The 22,516-nt window shown below is 43.2% G+C and overlaps 1 protein-coding gene across 5 annotated transcripts; it reads left to right on the top strand.

The window, feature by feature from the left end:
• Nucleotides 1-56: 56 nt before the first annotated feature.
• lsm14aa (LSM14A mRNA processing body assembly factor a) lies at nt 57-19,189 on the top strand. Of its 5 annotated transcripts, none has more exons than XM_042301735.1 (10): nt 58-363; nt 11,093-11,256; nt 11,457-11,616; nt 12,265-12,393; nt 13,519-13,872; nt 14,799-14,978; nt 15,221-15,389; nt 15,542-15,583; nt 15,763-16,006; nt 16,434-19,189. In XM_042301735.1, the coding sequence occupies exons 1-10, from the start codon at nt 243-245 to the stop codon at nt 16,455-16,457; spliced, it is 1,587 nt and encodes a 528-aa protein (XP_042157669.1). In that variant the 5' UTR covers nt 58-242; the 3' UTR covers nt 16,458-19,189. The 5 variants fall into 5 exon arrangements, with proteins under 5 accessions (XP_042157670.1, XP_042157669.1, XP_042157668.1 ...); XM_042301734.1 differs by having other exon boundaries at nt 11,457-11,649; nt 16,437-19,189; XM_042301733.1 differs by having other exon boundaries at nt 11,457-11,649.
• The last annotated feature ends 3,327 nt before the right edge of the window (nt 19,190-22,516 follow it).

Here is a 22,516-nt window from a genome sequence, read left to right as displayed (position 1 = left end):
TGTTTATATTTAGCAGACATGTTCCAGACTTTGGTGAAAAAGCGCGAGATTTTGATTTCCCGTTAGCCCCCGTGTTTAGAAAGACGGTGGAAAATGAGGTAGCCATATTGTAGTGGAGGACCAAAAATATAGCAAGTCAGAGAAGCACAAAACAGAGCTAGCCAAAGTTAAATTATTCAAAGAAACGTTCAGTTGGGAGGGAGATCGTTGGCAATTTAGCCATCTAAGACCGGGAAGACACCATGAGTGGAGGAACCCCTTATATCGGGAGCAAAATCAGCCTAATCTCGAAGGCCGAAATTCGTTACGAAGGGATCCTCTACACTATTGATACTGAGAATTCGACTGTCGCACTTGCAAAAGGTAAATAACTCGTGCAAATAATAATGTATCAGCACTGTTGTGCACCAACTAAATACATACAGAGATGCCTCTAAACAAACGCAATTTCTTCACACCTTGTGGATTGTTATTGTTTCCTTGCTGTTCTGAAAAAGTTGTGTAGTTAGCTAACAAGCTAGCTAGCTAATTGACTATCCTGCTAGTTAGCTAGCTAAAGTGATGCTTTAAAGGATTTGTATAATTTCTGCCGGCAGCAGTAGCTTTGAATGTAGCGCTCACGAGCCAAAACAGGTCCCCGAAAATTGTGCACCACGTCATCCATTTAAAAAAAAAAAAATTAATTGAACCTTTATTTAACTAGGCAAGTCAGTGAAGAACAAAATTGTATTTACAATGACGGGTTGGGCCAATTGTGCGCCGCCCTATGGGACTCTCAATCAAGGCCTGTTGTGGTACAACCTGGAATCGAACCAGGGTCTGTAGTGACTCCTTTATCACTGAAATGCAGTGCCTAGACCGCTGCGCCACTCTGGAAGCCCCTAATATCATTTCATAGTAGTTAAACAAATTCCAATTCTTACAAAATTTTCAGAATTTGTAAATGCTTAAAGGGATGCTCCAGCGCTTTTGTATAATTTTTAGGAGTGGTCTATCTGTGGACCGCACCCACTACGCATTACCACAAACATTCAGCTAGCTAGCAACTTCCTTCACTGTAACGTTTATAGAATTGCACAGCAAAAGAGGTACCAATTCACCAAGTCTGGAACCAACAAACATTGAGTAACGATGTAAGCTTTATGTAACATTTTTGAGTACGAACCCATTACACCTCATTGTTTACTAACAGGACCCTAAAAAGCAAATCGAATGGCTACCCGGGCTACTTGCATGGACCCTTTTTTGCACTGACTCTTTGCACACACTGGACTCTACCCACACACTTGCATTGACACCCCAACACACACGACATACGCCCACACACAAACATGCATACTGACGCCTTACATACACTTTCACACTCGCACATATGCTGCTGCTACTTTCTTATCTATCTGGTTGTCTAGTCACTTTAACCCTACCTATGGCTACCTCAATTACCTTGTACCCCTGCACATTGACTCGGTACTGATACTTTCTGTATGTAGTCATGTTATTTTCTACTCCCTATATATAGCCATATATTACTCATTTTATTTGTTATTTACTGTATTTATTCCTTCCACTATTTATATATATTTTTTATAGAAATAAAGCTTATTTAACTGTTGTTGGAAATGGCCCCGCAAGTAACCATTTCACTTTTAGTCTACACCTGTTGTCTATGAAGCATGTGACAAATAACATTTTATTTGAAAGCAGTGCTCAGCAGACGGGGACGAAGGACACTACTGGTGTCCCCTAGCAAGCTAGCAGCCTACTTCTTCTTTGGTGTTTTTTTTTGCCGGTTTGCATCCAACATTATTGGTGCATTACCGCCACCTGCTGTGCTGGAGTGTGGGCCAGAGACGGCGCTAGCTGCCTCAATGCAATGGCAGTAGGCGAGGTATGTAGTGTGCGCGGCATGTAGTAACCGCAGTCCGCAGATAGACATGAATGATAATTTCAGCCAGTAGTTTTGTCACGAGACAAAACGGGTCCCAGAAAACTGTACTACTATGTCATCCATTTTGTATTGTATATGTTACGTCCTGCAATTATCTTTTTGCAATTCGTATGATATTTTAGGAATTCTAATTCATACAATATGTTATGAATTTATAAGTGCTTAGGCTCCTGGACTGCATTAGCTACCTGGTGATGTAACTTGTTTTCTAGTTGGCAAGCGAACCATGTTTATTTTAAGTACATGCTGAGAGTATCATGTAACCTTACCATATGATGAACTAACGGTGCTGTAGCGTGACAACTGCATTGCTAACATTCACAAGCAACTCAACATCAGCTTGTTGAGGAGTGATTGTGCTGGATTTTAGCAATTTGCCAGCCTCTAATTTGGCGCTGTTCTGAGTAATGTGACTGGGAAAACTGGTGCCAGCAAGTTAGTATCTAAGCTGAGATCAAAATCAGACTAGCTATGTATTTCAGTCCGTGTTTCCAGGTTGTGAGGGTTAAAGTGATTGATGTCATTGAACATTCACCTGGCTGAAAAACTAAAACTGCACCACTAATTTTAAGTAACTCAACAATCTTCCTGATCCTAGTAGAAACCTGTGTACTGTATGTAAGCGAACCACAGGATGTCCAACTTTTGTTTACGAACAAGTGTGACTCGTTTCAGGAAACTAGGCATATGTCACAGGTCACCACTTCACAGCCATTTGAACTTAAACTTTTTTTTTGTTTCCAGAAATGTCTTCTGGAATATGAACTTTCATGTGTCTTAATAACAGACTTGTATGCCATCTGTAAATATGAATACAATTGTTAAATTATTAGCCTAGTTGGCTTAGCCACAGAAAGACAGCAACTTTCTAGCTAGCCATGATTGGCTGAGATAATGAGGGGGCTGGACATGCTGAGAGATGAGTTCAGATTGGTCTGCTATGTAGCAGACTTCTGTCTGTTTGAGCTGGTCAGTATGTGTAGGTAATCCTGTCAAACATGTCTTTAGAACTAGAAGTGTTGCTCTCCACATTCTGGAGGACCGACTTTTGAAATAAGTGGAACTCGAGTGGAATTTGAGTATGATAGCTAAGGAGATGGAGAAAACACCTGTCTCCGGATTACATCTTCAAACTAAGGGCAACCATAGCATCCGTGACCGGGAGAAGCATCCATCCATGATAGTCCAGCTAGCTACATTTTCAGATTTTACACGTTTCTCATTTTGACAGTCGTTTCCATTGCTAGTTAGTGTACAGCTAGTTAGTTAAAGTTAGCTGTCTCACTAGCTAACATTGTGTATCATCTGTGTAGTAATATTATTTGTATCTCAGAGCCATTTGCCTTTCTAGTTATAGCCTAATGTTAGCTAGCTAACATTTGAACCTGGTTGATTAGCTACCTGCAGTTTCATGCAGGGTAGTAACGTCATGAGTTGGGATTATGGTTAATTGTTTAGCTAGCTACATGTCTTAACAAGACTCCACTATGCAAGTATCCATTTCAATAGGGTGTGTAAAATGGTCCATGAGCTTTTTTCTCATTTCTGTTTGAAGTAGCTAGCCGTTGGCCAGTAAGCTTGGGTGCTTGACTGCTGCTGTTAGGACAAAACACTCGAATCAACCCTTAAAGAAATGGGTTGGGCTAATGCTTAATAGGGTGTGAATTAGAGGTCGACCGATTAATTGGAATGGCCAATTAATTAGGGCCGATTTCAAGTTTTCATAACAATCGGAAATTGGTGTTTTTGGACACCGATTTGGCAGATTTATTTTTATATACACTGCTCAAAACAAAATAAAGGGAACACTTAAACAACACAATGTAACTCCAAGTCAATCACACTTCTGTGAAATCAAACTGTCCACTTAGGAAGCAACACTGACAATACATTTCACATGCTGTTGTGCAAATGGAATAGACAACAGGTGGAAGTTATAGGCATTTAGCAAGACACCCCCAATAAAGGAGTGGTTCTGCAGGTGGGGACCACAGACCCCTTCTCAGTTCCTATGCTTCCTGGCAGATGTTTTGGTCACTTTTGAATGCTGGCGGTGCTTTCACTCTAGTGGTAGCATGAGGCGGAGTCTACAACCCACACAAGTGGCTCAGGTAGTGCAGCTCATCCAGGATGGCACATCAATGCGAGATGTGGCAAGAAGGTTTTCACTGCCAGAGCCCTGCAAAATGACCTCCAGCAGGCCACAAATGTGCATGTGTCTGCTCAAACAGTCAGAAACAGACTCCATGAGGGTGGTATGAGGGCCCGACGTCCACAGGTGGGGGTTGTGCTTACAGCTTTACACCGTGCAGGATGTTTGGCATTTGCCAGAGAACACCAAGATTGGCAAATTCGCCACTGGCGCCCTGTGCTCTTCGCAGATGACAGCAGGTTCACACTGAGCACGTGACAGAGTCTGGAGACGCCGTGGAGAACGTTCTGCTGCCTGCAACATCCTCCAGCATGACCGGTTTGGCGGTGGGTCAGTCATGGTGTGGGGTGATATTTCTTTGGGGGTCCGCACAGCCGTCCATGTGCTCGCCAGAGGTAGCCTGACTGCCATTAGGTACAGAGATGAGATCCTCAGACCCCTTGTGAGACCATATGCTGGTGCGGTTGGCCCTGGGTTCCTCCTAATGCAAGACAATACTAGACCTCATGTGGCTGGAGTGTGTCAGCAGTTCCTGCAAGAGGAAGGCATTGATGCTATGAACTGGCCCGCCCGTTCCCCAGACCTGAATCCAATTGAGCACATCTGGGACATCATGTCTCGCTCCCCCCCCCCCATCCACCAACGCCACGTTGCACCACAGACTGTCCAGGAGTTGGCGGATGCTTTAGTCCAGGTCGGGGAGGAGATCCCTCAGGAGACCATCTCATCAGGAGCATGCCCAGGCATTGTAGGGAGGCCATACAGGCACATGGAGGCCACACACACTACTGAGCCTCATTTTGACTTGTTTTAAGGACATTACATCAAAGTTGGATCAGCCTGTAGTGTGGTTTTCCACAGACCTCCATGGGTTGATCAATTTGATTTCCATTGATCATTTTTGTGATTTTGTTGTCAGCCCATCAACTATGTAAAGAAAAAAGTATTTAATAAGAATATTTCATTCAGATCTAGGATGTGTTATTTTAAGTGATCCCTTTATTTTTTTGTGACATGTTTTTTTACACCTTTTCTTTAAAGTCAGTTAATAGGGAGGCTGTGAATTTTCGCAGCTTTTTGTTAAAAATCGCGCAACATTTCAGCGCCCTGCTACTCATGCCAGGAATATAGTATATGCATATGATTAGTGTGTGTGTATAGAAAACACTCTGAAGTCTCTAAAACTGGTTAAATCGTGTCTGTGGCTATTACAGAACGTGTTTAGGAGTCAAAATCCTTCGAAAAACTGGTCACTAAAAAAATATATATATATCCATCCGCCAGTCATTGCATTGCCTAAGGCGAAGGAAAATACTTATCAAGCCCCTGTAAACGCCTACAGCTTCCACACGATGTCGCCAATGCTGTCATTTTGGGCCTAGTTTATCCTTGGTTTGGAAACGTGACGCGATTCCTTTCTTTGGGCTCACTCCACAGGATGTTTTGAAAGTGAAAACATGGACGACGATTTCAAGACTTGCTGCTATCGAATACAGATCGCCCCGTGATCAATCTAATAGACTATTAACGTTTATTAATACCTAAAGTTGGTTTAGAAAAGCAATTTGAAGTGATTTGTAAAAGTTTATAGGTAACTTTTGTAATTTTAAAAAGTGACGTTGCGTCATGTAAAGGGGCATTTTTCTGGATCAGACCGGTCGTCACATTTTGGGTATACAATGACGGATTTAATCGTGAAAAAGACCCAATTGTGATGTTTATGTGACATATAGGAGTGCCAAGAAAGAAGCTCGTCAAAGGTAATGAATGTTTTATATTTTATTTCTGCGTTTTGGGTAGCGCCGGCTACCGCTAAATCTGTTTTGTTGACGGTCTGGTATTCGGGGGGGGGTGCATGCTATCACATATTCGCTTCTCATGCTTTCGCCGAAAAGCATTTTACAAATCTGACTCGGTGGCTAGATTCACAACGAGTGTAGCTTTAATTCACTACCTTGCATTTGTGTTTTAATGAAAGTTTGAGTTTTAGCGAAAACAATCAGTGGCGCTCTAAAATATCCGCTGATTATCCGCTGATTTGATCCCACCGGAGGAACATCCTCCCTAAGAAGTAACACATTCTTTAAAAAAATATATATATTTTACCCCCTTTTCTCCACAATTTCGTGGTATCCAATTGTTTTTAGTAGCTACTATCTTGTCTCATCGCTACAACTCCCGTACGGGCTCGGGAGAGACGAAGGTTGAAAGTCATGCGTCCTCCAACCAAACTGCTTCTTAACACAGCGCGCATCCAACCCGGAAGCCAATGTGTCGGAGGAAACACCGTGCACCTGGTTAGCGTACACTGCGCCCGGCCCGCCACAGGAGTCGCTGGTGCGCAATGAGACCAGGACACCCCTACCGACCAAGCCCTCCCTAACCCGGATGACACTAGGCCAATTGTGCGTTGCCCCACGGACCTCCCAGTCGCGGCCGGTTACGACAGAGCCTGGGCGCGAACCCAGGGACTCTGATTGCACAGCTGGCGCCGCAGGACAGTGCCCTTAACCACTGCTCCACCCGGGAGGCCTAACACATTTTTATTTTCAATGACTGCCTAGGAACGGTGGGTTAACTGCCTTGTTCAGGGGCAGAAGGACAGATTTTTACCTTGTCAGCGCCGGGATTCAATCTTGCAACCTTACAGTTAACTAGTCCGACGCTCTAACCACCTGCCTCTCATTGCACTCCACGAGGAGCCTACCTGTACCGTGAATGCAGTAAGAAGCCACGGTAAGTTGCTAGCTAGCATTGAACTTCTTATAAAAATCAATCATAATCACTAGTTAACTACACATGGTTGATATTTCTAGTTTATCTGCATGTAATCGATGCGGTGCGCATTGGCGAAAAAAGGACCGTCGTTGCTCCAACCTATACCTAACCATAAACATCAATGCCTTTTCTTAAAATCAATACACATGTATATATTTTTAAACCTGTATATTTAGTTAATATTGCCTGCTAACATTTCTTTTAACTAGGTAAATTGTGTCACTTCTCTTGCAACAGTCAGGGTATATGCAGCAGTTTGGGCCGCCTGGCTCGTTGTGAACTGTGTGAAGACTAATTCTTCCGAACAAAGACAGCCAACTTCGCATGACGGGATGATTTTACAAAAGCGCATTTGCGAATAAAGCACAACCGTTGCATGAATGTACCGAACCATAAACATCAATGCCTTTCTTAAAATCAATACACAGAAGTATATATTTTTACACCTGCATATTTAGCTAAAATAAATCCAGGTTAGCAGGCAATATATTAATATTTAGACTTAGGGATGCCACCCGTTAGATAAAATATGGAACGGTTCCGTATTTCACTGAAATAATAAACGTTTTGTTTTCAAAATGATCATTTCCGGATTCGACCATATTAATGACCTAAGACTTGTATTTCTGTGTGTTATGTTATAATTACGTCTGATTTGATAGAGCAGTCTGACAGCGATGGTAGGCAGCAGCAGGCTCGTAAGCATTCATTCAAAAAGCACTTTTGAAGGTAACTGAACTAAATGATTATTGCTCCATAGCATTCAGTTCCGTCATCATGAAGTCAAGAGGCTAGTTAAGTGCCATATCACCTCCACCTTAACCGACACCCACTACAATTCTCATACCGCCCCAACAGTTCGGACGGCACAATCGCCACTGCACATTGCCCTATCCCACCTGGACAAGAGAAATGCCTATAAGAATGTTGTTCATCGACCAGAGCTCAAGTGTTTAACACCATACTGCCATCCAAGCTCATCACTAAGCTGAGAACCCTCCCTCTGCAACGGGGTCCTGGACTTCCTGATGGGCCGACCCCAAGTGGTGAAGGTAGGCAACAACCCCTCCCCCACACTGATCCTCAACAAGGGCCCCACAGGGGTGTGTGCTCAGCCCCCTCCTGTACTCCCTGTTTTCTGAACACACAACGTCATGGCCTGATTATCAACAACGACGAGTTAACCTACAGGGGGGAGGTGAGAGCCCTGGTGGAGTGGTGCCAGGAAAATAGCCTCTCCCTCAACGTCAACAAAACGAAAAAGCTGATTGTGTACTTCAGGCGACGGAAGAGCGAGCACACTCATCCACGTCTAAGGGGCTGCAGTGGAGAGGGTCAAACGTTTCAAGTTCCTCGGCGTGCACATCACCTGCAATGGTCCATTCACACAGACAGTGTGGTGAAGGCGTACACACGTTTTTTTATTCCTATTCTGACTATACTTCACACACGATGCAATCTCCGTCATACTACACACTGCCCTATCCCACCTCCAACAAGAGGAAAACCTAAAGTAAGAATGCTTTTCATCAACTACATCAACTCAGCCTTCAACACCATAGTGCCCTCAAAGCTCATCACTAAGCTAAGGACCCTGGGACTAAACACCTTCCTCTGCAACTGGATCCTGGACTTCCTCAAGGGCCGCCCCAAGGTGTTGAGGGTAGGCAACAACACATACGCCATGCTGACCCTCAACACTGGGGCCCCTCAGGGGTGCATGCGCAGTCTTTTCCTGTACTCCCTGTTCACGCTTGAGTGAGTGGCCGTGCACGACTCCAACACAATGATTAAGTTTGCAGACGACACAACCTGGATCACTGACTATGATGAGACAGCCTATAGGGAGGAGGTCAGAGACCTGACAGTGTGGTGCCAGGACAACAACCTCTCCCTCAACGTTACCACGGCAAGGAGCCTATCTTGGACTACAGGGAATGGAGGGCTTCGGCTTGGCCATTGAGAGCATCCTGTCGGGCTGTATCAATTGCACCATCTGCAATCGCCGGGCTCTCCAGAGGGTGGTGCGGTCAGCCTAACGCATCAACGGGGGCACACTGCCTGCCCTCCAAGACATCTACAGCTCCCTGTGTCACAGGAAGGCCAAGAAGATCATCAAGGATCTCAGCCACCCGAGCCACGGCCTGTTTACCCCGCCACCATCTAGGTAGAGACTGTACAGGTGCATCAACTTAAATAGTCACCACTAACCAGCCTCCGCCCAGTACCCTGCCATGAACCTTAGTCACTGTTACTAGCCAGTCACCAACCTGTACTCTACCCTGCACCTTAGACTGCTGCCCTATTTACAGTGCCTTTGTTGTGTTAAAGCCTGAATTTAAAATGGATTAAATGTTTTTGTTACTGACCTACACACTAACCCATAATGTCAAAGTATAATTTTTTGTTGTTGACATTTTTACAAATGAATACAAAATGTAATGCTGAAATGTCTTGAGTCAATAATCATTCAAGCCTTAAGTTAAGAAAAGTTTCACTCCTGAACAAGTCACAAGTTGCATGGACTCCTTCTGTGCAATAATAGTGTTTAACATGATTTTTGAGTGTCGAACTCATCTCTGTACCCCACACATACAAATAATTGTAAGGTCTCTCAGTCGAGCAGTGAATTTCAAACACAGATTCAACCACAAAGACCAGGGAGGTTTTCCAATGCCTCGCAAAGGAGGACACCTATTGCTATGAGACTCAATTGAGCTCCATTGTATCCTGTTTCCATTGATCATCCTTGAGATATTTCTACTTTATATTTCTACTTGATTGGAGTCCACCTGTGGTAAATTCAATTGATTGGACATGATTTGGAAAGGTACATACCTATCTATGTAAAGGTCCCAAAGTTGACAGTGCATGTCAGAGCAAAAATAAAGCCATGAGGTCGAAGGAATTGTCCATGGGGCTCCGAGACAGGATCGTGTCGAGGCACAGATTTGTGGAAGTGTACCAAAACAATTCTGCATCCTTGAAGGTTCAAGAACACTGTAGCTTCCATCATTCTTAAATGGTAATGGTGGTTCCAAACTAAGACTCTTCTTAGAGCTGGTTGCCTGGCCAAACTGAGCAGTCATGGAGGTGACTAAAGACTCAATGGTCACTCTAACAGAGCTTCAGACTTCCTCTGTGGAGATGGCAGAACCTTCCAGAAGAACAACTGTCTCTGCAGCACTCCACCAATCAGGCCTTTATGGTAGAGTGGCCAGACGAAAGACACTCTAAAGTTGAAGACTCATGACAGCCCGCTTGGAGTTTTCCAAAAGGCACCTAAAAAGGACTCTCAGACCGCGAGGAACAAGATTCTGGTCTGAGGAAATGCCAAGCGTCACTTCTGGAGGAAACCTGGCACTATCCCTACGGTGAAGCGTGGTGGCAGCATCATGCTGTGGGGATGTTTTTCAGCGGCAGGGATTGGGAGACTGGTCAAAATCAGGGGAAAGATGAGTGGAGTGAAGTACAGAGATCCTTGATGAAAACCTGCTCAGGACCTCAGACTGGGTTGAAGTTTCACCTTCCAACAGGACAAAGACCCTAAGCACACAGCGAAGACAACGCAGGAGTGGCTTCGGGACATGTCCTTGAATGTGCCTGGACTTGTTCCCGATCGAATATCTCTGGAGAGACCTGAAATGGCTGTGCAGCGACGCTCCCCATCCAACCTGACAAAGCTTGAGTTGATCTGTGGAGGCGAATGGGAGAAACAGCTTGTAGCGTCATACCCAAGAAGACTCTAGGCTGTAATCGCTGCCAAAGGTGCTTCAACAAATTACTGGTCTGAATACATGATATTTCAGTTACTGTATTTTTTTATATATACATTTGCTAAAATTTCTAAACCTGTTTTTGGTAGGCTCTGTGGTGTTTGTGAATTGAATCTAATACATTTTAGAATAAGGCTTTAACGTAGCTAATTGTGGAAATGTCAAGGGGTCTGAATACTTTCTGGCTGCTGTGTGTCGATAGAGCAAAAATATGAAGGTGTTCTTGTGTACACAGTGTATATATTTCGGACTCTGACATTGGTCGTTCAGATTTTTCTTTAAAAACTTTATTTTGAGGATTTGTGTGTAGTGTTGTATTACTGCACTGTTGGTGCTAGAAACACGCATTTCCCTTCACCTGCAATCTGTGTACATGACCAATAAACTTAAATTTGATGTCACTGCCTATGCTAACTATGTTTTGTCTTTCCTCCGTAGTTCGCTCTTTTGGCACAGAGGATCGGCCCACCGATAGGCCCATCCCGCCCCGAGATGAGATCTTTGAGTACATCATCTTTCGAGGTAGTGACATTAAGGACCTGACTGTATGTGAGCCGCCCAAGCCAACATGCTCTCTCCCTCAGGACCCGGCCATCGTCCAGGTATGGGCAGCTTCTCCCAACCCCAAAGAAATTAAATATCCCAAGTACACCCATGTGAAACAAAGACACGTTCAATAAAAGTCAAGAATCAGCCAAGTGTCAATTTGCATTGCCATTCCACTATACAAAAGCAATATAGTTGTCTTTCCATTGCGCTGTGTACTAATATTTGGCTTGATCACCCTTTTTCTCCTCTCCAGTCGTCCATGGGCTCGGCCCCTCTGCCTGCTCCTGCTGCCGCATCGGCATCGTTTCAGTCGGTGGGCTCCTACGGCCTATTCAACCGAGCCCCGGTGCCCCCGTACAACCAGTTCAGCACCAGCCCCTTGGTGTCCCCGCAGTTTGGCGCCGTTGGTGTCGGTAAGAGCCACAGCAGCACGAGGCCTGGATATGGTGAGGAAGTGATCGCTAGCTAAGTTAATGTCACATGTGTTCAAGGTCTATTATCAGTTGTACTTTACTAATGTCAAGTGTTTTCTAAGGCTGAAATTAGTCCTGTTAAGTGTTTCAGTCACATTTTGCAAATGTGTGCTAATGCTATGCATTGAGTCAACTACCTGTGAAATGCGGGTAGATATTAGTCTACTTTTTAAGCCAACTGTCAGGAAAGAACATAGTCCTGCATGCTTTCCGAGGGTTGCGGGTCTTCATGTGGTCCATGGATCAGGTTGGGCATTCCACAGGAGCAGAGGAAGGTTGGACTGTAGGCTCCACTATTGTCAGTCACTTTCCTTGTCTCAACTACACTTATTAGACATTCAAAAAGGGACAGAGTACACACTTTATAGACTCTCACACTAAATAGACTCTCACTATGTCGTTTCTCAATTAGACAGTACCACTCACCATGTCTGCTCTATTACACTGATGCTAATCAATCAGGATCACGGGTCAGGAACTCGCCAAATCATGAAATGAGGCCATTTGGAACGTATACTATCCAGAGAGGACTCTCCACCTTGTGCCGTTGCCCTAAATACTCTACACCTGCTGTTCCTCTCCATACAGGAAGATCAGTCCCCTCCTTTGGGAGTGACACAAGCTCAGCTGCACCCCAGTCTCAGAGCAGTGCTATTGGCGCTGCTCTCCCCACTGATTCACGCTCTCTGGGTACCACTACTACCCTTGTATCTAAAGGTAAAAGAAGGAAACCACTGTGGCGCTTATGTATGTTAGGCCTGTGTATAGTCTTGTGAAGAGCACAATGAGGTCAACCTATACTGCTTTGGAAAACTAGAATGTGGATCAGTACGAGTCTTCTCAAATAACATATCATGCTTTTCACAACACGCAACCTGTATGTCTTCAACACACTGTATTATGTAGGTTTGTTGTCAACTACACTACCATTCAAGATTTTGGTGTTACTTACAGATGTCCTTGTTTTTGAAATAAATGCACTTGGAAACTGCCGATTTTTAATGGAATATCTACATAGATGTACAGAGGCCCGTTATCAGCAACCATCACTCCTGTGTTCTAATGGCACGATGTGTTAGCTAATCCAAGTTTATCATTTTAAAAGGCAAATTGATCATTAGAAAATGCTTTTGCAATTATTTTAGCACAGCTGAAAACTGAGGTGCTGATTTAAAGAAACAATAAAACTGGCCTTTAGACTAGTTGAGTATCTGGAGCATCAGCATTTGTGGGTTCGATTACAAGCTCAAAATGGCCAGAAACGTAGAACTTTCTTCTGAAACTCGTCAGTCTATTCTTGTTCTGAGAAATGAAGGCTATTCCATGTGAGAAACTGAAGATCTCGTACAATGCTGTGTACTACTCCCTTCACAGAACAGTGCAAACTGGCTCTAACCAGAATAGAAAGAGGAGTGGGAGGCCCCGGTGCACAACTGAGCAAGAGGACATTAGTGTCTAATTTGAGAAACTGATGCCCCACAAGTCCTCAACTGACAGCTTCATGAAATAGTACCTGCAAAACACCAGTCTCAATGTCAACAGTGAAGAGGCGACTCCGGAATGCTGGCCTTCTAGGCAGAGTTGCAAAGAAAAAGCAACATCTTAGACTGGCCAATAAAAATAAAAGATTAAGATGGGCAAAAGAACACACACTGGACAGAGGAACTCTTCCTAGAAGGCCAGCATCCTGGAGTCGCCTCTTCAAAAACCAGGACATTTCTAAATGACCCTTAACTTTTGAAAGGTAGTGTGAATCTGACTCTTGACGGGCCAGTGCTGAGTAATTGTTGTCTCAGCAGTGTTGAGTATCCCAGTGTAACCCCAACCCCTCTTTTCTACCAGTCCGCACTAGCCCCTCTCTGGACCCTCTGAGGAAGAGCCCCACCCTAGAGCAGGTTGTCCAGGCCACCCCATCGGGCCCCCCAGCCCCTGGCTTGGGCCGCAGGAGTCCCGCTCCCGGCCGCACGGCCCCCTCGGCTGCAGCTGCCGGCCCCGTCCACCAGAAGGCCCAGCAGCACCACCACCATATCCAGGACGGAGGTGAACCCAGGAGGACCGGTGAGACTGTCAGTGGAGCCCGCAGTAACCAGGCCTGGCCTGCGCTCCGCAATGCACCGATCTCTCATCAACACCACACCACTGCTGTAGATAGGGCTTCCACTGCAGGGCTTATGCACTCTGTCTTTAGCGCCTCAGGTGAGACCTATCGGACGCTTTACCTGTGTGTTTTATATTTTGGGGACTGCAACCCCTAAGTTAGCATTTGTAAAAAACAAAAATGGCCCGTGATTGTAAAGTTCTGTTCCAGAGGTTCTGCATTTAAACCAATTGTGCCTTTTTCTAAGGTAGGAGTCTATAGTGTTGGGCTAAATCTCTTTATTAAAGTTGATCCGAGCTCTCTAAACTGAAGGACCGTACCATTCCAGGCACAGAGGGCCAAAAAGCACCCAGACCAGAGTCTGAGCAGCAGGCGCTAGGTGAAGGCAGGGATGCCAGTCAACGGCCAGCAGGTTAACTGGCCCCCTCTGCTCTAACCGTCCTCCGAGCTCAGCTCCACGCCTATTCAGACTCTGCATGCCCTAGTTACTTCTACTCAAACCGTCGCGCCCATGTTAATGTACATATCCTGTGTGCTGTAGTAGGTTACATAGCTGGTTACATTACATGGTCCGTTGCTTGCGACTGTCTGCATTGCTGTGCACAGATTGACATGCTCTTCATGTCAATAGAAGTAATGAGATGGCTGCTCTGTTTAGTCGAAGTTGTGTTCTAGTTATTCTATTTTCCAAATAGTTGCCGATATGTTGTGTGGGTTTGTAGTGTGTTTTGATGGTAACGCTGTTCACGCTTTATGGTTATGTGCTGCTGGAATTTGTCACATCTGTCAGGGTTATAATATTTTGAAGTCTGATGGAAGGCAGGCCATTTGTGCTTTTCTTTCGAGTGTATATGGTTATACCTGGGATAGTTTCCTGTGCTCTCAACTAGCCTAGGATGCAGTGGAAATGTCTGCATACTTTTATTATTAATATTCTACTCATTTTGTGGTATTATTTAATTGTTTGTGGTGATTGCTACATGTTTTATATGCTAATATTGTCTCTTCTGTCTCTGTTTCCCAGCTGGCTGCCCCCAACCTCAGAGGCGTGGTCGTGGTGGCGGACACCGCGGCAGGGGCCACTTCAACGTGCGCCGAGACGGGCCAATGAAGTTCGAGAAGGACTTTGACTTTGAGAGTGCCAATGCCCAGTTCAACAAGGAGGAGATTGACAGAGAGTTCCACAGCAAGCTCAAACTGAAAGGTACCGGAGAACAGTCGAAAAATGGGGGGCTCTGTCACGTGACTCAACACCAACACCTGGTGAAAGAGACTGATTTTAGTATAGTATCCAGTTATGTGGATGTGCGCCTGCCAAAATGTAATGGCCCATATTGAAGAAAGGTGTCTGACTTGTGATTTACCCTTTATATTATTGAGAGTAAATTATAGTGTGCAACTTCCTTTATTTTTCATGAGTGTCTGACCTTCAATGTTATCCTACAGATGAGAAGCCGGAGAAGGCAGCGGTGAACGGGGAGGATAAGGGCGATTCCGGGGTGGAGACCCTGAACAGCGAGGGCAACGCTGATGAAGGGGGAGAGGCCCTAACGCCTAACGTATACTATGACAAGTCAAAGTCTTTCTTCGACAACATCTCCTGTGATGACAGCAGGTAGGCTACAGCTGCCCATATCCATCCCAAAGCTTTTATAGCAGTTACCTCTTTGTCCCTTTATCTTGATTAAGAACGAACAATACAATTTTTTTTTTTTCCTTGGGCATGCCCAATATGTGATAATAACTATCTTCTATTCTGTTTTCCAGGAAAGCTGCAGAAAGATCTGGAGGAGGCTCTGGTTTCCCACGGTTTGTCTTTGTCTTCTCTCAGATCCATTCTATCCCATGCTAATGTTTTGATACTATACAATGTTTTGTTGTTGATACACATACTCCATGTACTATACAAGTCCATTGTGGATTCAGCAAGGAACTGTCATCATCCTTGTCCAACCACGGCTGAGCATCTAACATTTTCTCATTGGCAGGGAGCGGAGGCAGACCTGGGCCGAGGAGAGGCGGATGAACTCGGAGACGTTCGGCATCCCTCTGCGTGGGGGTCGGGGCCGTGGGGGCTACCGTGGGCGGGGCGGCATAGGCTTCCGCGGGGGCAGGGGACGCTCGGCCAGCAGAGGGTCCTTCGGCCCCCCCCAAGGAGGCCACGGCTACAGGGGAGGATACAACAGAACAAGCCAGGGAGGACGGGAGTTCTCAGAGAACTTTGAGTACAGGGTAATGTATATGTTTGTTAACTATTAAGGTTGGGATTTGCCAGGGACCTCAAGATACGATATTGTCATGATACTTAGGTGCCGATACAATGTGTATTGCCATTCTCACGAATATGTATTGCGATTTGATGTTTCAGACATATTGCTCACGATATGTCTGCTGCAGAGAGCGCATGAGAATGAGTTTTAATCAGTCATGGAAATAAAAGTGCTGAAAACAAATTGGCTCCCTATTTAAAGATGGAGAACAAGCTATGAAGGAAAAATACTGGAGTTTTGGTGCAGGTACAGCCAACTAGCCCAAAAAGAATATTGTGACATGTAACTATTTGATTTGTTTTTCCCTCATCACTACCTTTAAGCACTTGTACATAACTTTAACAATAGTGAAGTCATCAAAATTAAGGGTCACATTTTTTGCCTTCCAGAAGGATAACAAGGTGGCCGCGTAAAACAACTGGAGGACGGATCAACAGAGTTGCAACACCTCATGTTTAAAAATAGTTTAGGTTGCTACTTTTGACTAAAGGAATGAAGATGTTCTAGCTGTATATTTGTCACCAGCACTGGGTTAGACTGCTTGAATGCAACTTATTTTCCATATCTTTTAACAATGGAAATGATGCAATATGTCAAACACAAATGTCATGATCTCTTCAAAACTATTTCCAGGTGGCTTAATTGTGTATAAGTATCATATTTCAGAGGGATAATCAGTATTTTATTTTTTATTTTTTTTTGCAATTAATTTTTTTTCCTTTTTTCTCCTAAACTTGTATTTGATCATATTCTGTTAAGTGTAGAAGGCTGTGTACATGAGCCTTCCAACTGAGGAGCACTGACAGAGGTTTATTTGTTTGGATATATCCTGTTATAACTTCAGTGGAAAAATAGTCAGTGGGGTCCGTCAGTTACTTCCGTGTATACTACACATACCATACCTAGTCCGCTAGGCATCTATTTATCCCACTTCTCTAAATGGCAGAGCTTGTGGTTTTTTGCTAAATATTCTCAACTTTTTGTCAATATTCTGTTTTTCATTTACTTCCAGCTCTTACTTTGGATGTTTTTATTAGGGCTTTATCAGTCTTCTGTTAATTCTGGTTTAAACCAAGAAGGAATCATCTGTATTGTCTGTTACTCCCATTCTACACTGTAGTGTATGGAGGATAGAGATGGTGCTAGATGTTAACACTTAGCTTTATTCTTCTGGTTTTGTGATATAGTTTAACTCTGGATGCGTAACTAGGAGTAGGGAAGGATAGGTCAGTAATGGCGCATAAGTCAGAACTCATTTTCTTTATTTTAAAATGTTCTGTATATTGCCCTGTACTCAAGGGCTCCTGGTATTGTGTGACTAGAGTTGTATAATGCTGCTGTTTGCTCCAGTTCTTTTTCTAGCGTCATCTACAAGAGCTAGCTAAAGCAGGCCATCTAAGTATGCTTCTTCCTGACAAATGGCCCAGTTTATCATTGGTTACATTTTTGTTTGTAACCTTTCTATGGAACTTCCCAAAATCTTGGTTATTTACTTGTACCTCTTTTTTTTGCCAGGCAGTTGCTTCTGAATTGGTTAAAACCTCATCCTGAATTCCCCATTTCTTTCAAACAGGAATGCCAGAAATAATTTCACCCACCAACATTGCTTAGTACTTGAGATGTCTGACAGAGAAACCATGTCCTGACTAAGCTCTTGATTCAATGCCACTAACTCTGTCATCGCACTGCATGGTGGTTGATAGCCTGCTGCAGCTACACAAGGGCAGAAGAATTACTGAGTTGAGTACGTAGACTATTAGAACGAGGTGCATAGCCATTTGGTTTTAGCGAAATAGGCATTAGTTACATAGCAACATTGAAGCTAATTTTGGAGGATTTGAATGATTGGGCACAAATTGGGTAAAGGTTGGTTAATGGGAAGTAATGAACTTTGACTGAGTATTAGAAAGGTACACACAGTTGCACTTTTACTATTGAAGTCATTTTATAAACAGTTGTCTTTTTGTTAATTTGTGTATACTGAGGATGTATTCCAGTTCTGCTAACTGAATGACAATATGTATGAGTCCCACATGTCACCCTAGTCCCTATATAGTGAACTACTTGGCTCTGGTCAAAAGTAGTGCACTTTATAGGGAATAGGGTGCTATTGGGGACACTTACACTAATGTTACCATGGTAACTGCACATTGCTATTTGGTGAACTAGGCGCTCCTTCATTTGAAAATGTACTAGAATTATTCAGAAGTATGTAAATGTCAACATTGCAAAATTTGAACGTCTTGATAATTTCCATTGAAGGATAGTTATTCCCTGGTATTGAGGCACTGTAGTGGAAAGTGTTTTCTCTTCTGCCCCCATTTAACTTTTGAAAGCTTCAGGTAACTTAAAAAGTACCAAACATCTACGTACGACCCTCGTCTAATTTAGTTAGGTTGTGTTTTAAGTCCAGCATAGAATGGTCTTTTCTCTTCCTATTATTTTGGCAATGTTACTCATGCATGTCACCTGCTGTAATTTGTTCAGATACTCTGTCCAAAAACTAATTTGGCACCTTATCGAGGCATGCAGAAAAGTCAATGTGTTAAATTGGATGGGGGATGCTCAAATTCTCACAAGTGTCTTAGAGGCGTCTTGTCTAGGACGTAGGGTGGTAATGTAGAATGGCTGGTGGGATACGATGAATCTCAACTGTATTGCCTTGATTTCTCTTTCCTTGCATCTTTCTCAAAACACTTTAGGAGAAGATCCTATGCTTCAATGTGCTTTGAAGACCGAGGGAGGACATAAGGAATCAAGGAAATAGTTGAGATGCACCTATAGGATCGTGTGCCTAGTTCAGGGGAATGTCCTTTTGTCTCCATTTCATGTTGGGTTGTAACAAAACGAATGCACGGAACACTGCATGAGGGTCCTGCACATCAGAAGCTGCAAAATCATGACCCAAAGCAACGAAGATACAGTAACTTACTGAGATGTCTGTGCTGTGGGTAGTTTGTTTGCACTTCAAGATCTTTAATATACAGACTTAAAGGTTATTGTTTATTTGAGTTACTTTTCCTAACAGTCTCTGGTGTCACAGCCACGTGTTTTGTCTCTAAACCCAGCATGATGATCTCTCCTGTGGGCCTCAGTGGACTGTTGTTTTTTTATTCAGCGCAAACAATAAAAGTTGTTCATTACATTGTATTTTTCCTCCTTATGGTTTGAGTGTGAGTACCTGCTGAGTATTCCATTGCTTGTCTTAATCATTTTCCCCCTTTGCAGCTTCCTCAAATAGAAATGGTCAATTCCACCTGTGTGTTACCTGTGCCTTTCTTATTTCCCTTCCTCTGCTGTAACCGACAATGTTTGATATGTCTAGCTAAGCCAAATTAGAAAGCGAGTGTAAACCATACGACCCCATGGGGTTTTCATCGGAGAGGGTGGTGGTGGGAGGGGACTGGTTGGGTGTTTATAGTAGAGTGACAATGCATGGGTCTGCCATTGGTGCTATCTAACGATTTCCTACTACTGCACACAATTGGAGTGCGGCTAATTGATGACGTTTATCGCGCTCCTGAGTCTCAAGTGTGGATTCGGTTCAGTCAGTTGTCCTGATGAGCACTTCCCAGTTTATGTTTGCTAGCTTGTAACAAACGCAACATGGCGCTAGATAAAACTTGTAAAATAAAATATTTTGATGGGCGAGGGAGAAATATGTAGTCTTGGTCACCGTGGCATGCCAATAAGCTAACATGACAAGCCTGTTCAATGCGATTGCCGATGTGAGTTCCTTCACACCGGGTAGCTGCATCCACATGTGCTTGGTGGCACCTTAATTGGGGAGAACGGCATGTGGTAATAACTGAAGTGGAATTGCATACAAACACATGGTTTCTAGGTATTTGATGTTGTTCCATAATCGTTCCGGGCATTATGAGCCGTTCTCCCCTCCGCTGCATCCAGATATGGAGACTTGTGTATGGGCAAGTGGGTGTCGATAGCGCTCTGCTTTTGGTCAGACAACAGAACAATTAGCCAGATTTTACTAGATGTATAAATGTGAAGCATCCGGTTGCGTTTCCACTCACTATCAAATATGGTGATAAGGAAGCCCAGTCGCCGGCATTGGGGTGAGATGGATTTTGGCCGACATTCGGCTCATTTTCTCATTGACAAAACATTTGATCTCAATACAGTTCTGTTTGTAGTTTTGCCATCTTTAACATAGTTTACCAAAAACTGTCGTTTAGAATGAGTGCAATGAAGAATTGAGCTATTGCGCACACGCGCTTCAGACTAGGCGTTCCCTAATGGAAATATGCAAATACATGCTAGAACGCGCCAACAGGATCTCGCTAGCTCGTTCTTGGCTCTGCCCACTGATTAATTTGCTCTCATTGGAAACGACAGGCTGTACACTATCTTGGATTAGTGGGTTTTGATTGGGGGGAAAAATACTGCTCGATCGTCCATTTCTTAAAGTGCAACTACCATACATTGAGCTACCATACCCCGAGAGTTTGGACTTCTATTTTTACACCAAAGAATGTATGAGTCGTATTTCACTTACTTTTACGCAAATAATTGTACATTTTCATTCTTAAAACGATTGTTTATTTATTTTATTTTTTAAATTATTGATGATGGATGTTTTTTTTTGCTTCATGCGTTGTGTTTACTGTGATGGTCACCCTGATATTGGTTGGGTAACTACTGCCCACGCGATGACGGATAGTAGTGCTTGTCTAGCAGGAGCGAAGGGCACTGTCGTTGCTGTCCATGCCCTCACCATTGAGTAGTAGACTGTATGTATCAAGGTGATATCCAGATGGTTATTAGTTGTTTATTGTGTAGCCTGCTATCCTACTTTAAATAAAATCATGTGAGAGGGGGGAAAAATGACCAAGTAGCTACCACTGGCAACATGACCATGCTACCCAGTAGGAAGCACTTCAAGTCCGCAGGCACAACACCAGAGCACTGGCGGCCTATCGACTTGTAGTGCTGCCCAACCAGCCATGCAAAACGGTTTATAGTTGCAACAAATCTGCCCGATTAACTGGTTTGCTTTCTATACGCACACTCGCCCATATTCTGGTCGCCATATTGGGCTGCAGCTACCCATACTTGGAGATATAGGCTATCACATTGCTTTCTATAGATCCCTACAGTGGATTTGTCCATAATATCCATAAAACCTGGCAGTCAAACAGGGAAATGGCTCCTTATTTTTCCACCATTAATTTTTTCCCATTGTGAATTTTAGAAACACTTAAAATAAGGTTTGTATTTGAATAAAAGTCACCTTGTCTGAGAGAGATTTACATGGTTATCAAAATGTCACGCCAGGGTAAGTCTACACGAAACACAGCCCTTATTTGAAGTCTTCCTAAAATCCCCTATGGGAAAAAGTTATGGTGGGAAAAACAATTGGAACCATTTCCTTGTTTGACTGCTAGGTTTAATGGGTATTATGACTCATATTGTCGTACTCTTATTACCGTTCTCCTTGCAGCATGATCACAGATATTGTTTGTGTTTTTTCAAAATAAGACTCATCCTGGAAAGGCATGCTGAACTTTGGGGATAGCACTTATTTTTGCACTCTATTGCAGTAAAACTGTATTCCACAGCGTTGCAACCACATTTTTTTTTAAAAATTGGGATAATTTTATGTATTTTTTTTTTTTACACAAAAAAACATTTACTCAAATACTGGCATGTTGAAACCTATTGTGTGTAGGCTATATTTAAAGAAATACACTTTTAATAAAATACATACTGTATGTAAATGAAGAGAAAAATTAAAACTTTACCATTATGAATGGAGACATAGAGGACAGAGAAAAGCTGACTCTTGATATAATTTGGGATACCTTTTAAGGTGTACATTAGAGGAATGATAATCTCATACTCGGCAGAAATTCAATCTGATTTGGAAATTAGAATGAATGAAAAATAATTCACTGTTTTAGAGAAAGCCCATTAAAGATAAATACGTTTCTGAACTTAAGCAGGAATATAATATTTTACTTTTGAAGAGAGCCATGTTAAACTCAAATAAAGCATACTACTTAATGGCAAATAAACCAGGTGAATACTGTAGCAGCAAATGGGGGACCAACTTCATATTAATGCCCATGATTTTGGAATGAGATGTTTGATGAGCAGGTGTCCACATAGTTTTGGTCATGTAGTGTATCTTGCAGCTCTCATAAAATGAAAACGCATTATACCAGTTATAATTTTAAAAGATAAAGATATAAAAATGTGGAAATTAGAAACAATGCGCTTAATAAAAATAATCAAAGCTTCTATAAAAATGTATATAAATCAGAATTAAACAACAGTTGGATGGATCCTATTGCCTTCTTAGAGTCAATGACCCTGAAGCAAAAATAATAACTAAAAACAAAATATTAAATATTTGCACAGAGAAAAGCACCAGGAATGGATGGCTTTCCCATAGAATTGTATTCAACTTTTTTTCAAATCTTTCAACTTTCCAGCTGAAATAATACATTTA

The sequence above is a fragment of the Oncorhynchus tshawytscha genome, linkage group LG19 (assembly GCF_018296145.1).
Source record: "Oncorhynchus tshawytscha isolate Ot180627B linkage group LG19, Otsh_v2.0, whole genome shotgun sequence".
In the NCBI taxonomy this organism is placed as follows: Eukaryota; Metazoa; Chordata; class Actinopteri; order Salmoniformes; family Salmonidae; genus Oncorhynchus; species Oncorhynchus tshawytscha.
The sequence above is the reverse complement of the archived record's forward strand: the minus strand, read 5'-3'. Positions and strand labels throughout refer to the sequence as shown.

Excerpts from the sequence above, each read along its gene's own strand:
- lsm14aa (XM_042301733.1), top strand. The coding sequence starts at position 243 with ATGAGTGGAGGAACCCCTTATATCGGGAGCAAAATCAGCCTAATCTCG. Across the intron at positions 14,979-15,220 it reads CAGCAAGCTCAAACTGAAAG|ATGAGAAGCCGGAGAAGGCA; the intron begins GTACCGGAGAAC and ends GTTATCCTACAG. Across the intron at positions 16,007-16,433 it reads CAGAGAACTTTGAGTACAGG|AAGGATAACAAGGTGGCCGC; the intron begins GTAATGTATATG and ends TTTGCCTTCCAG.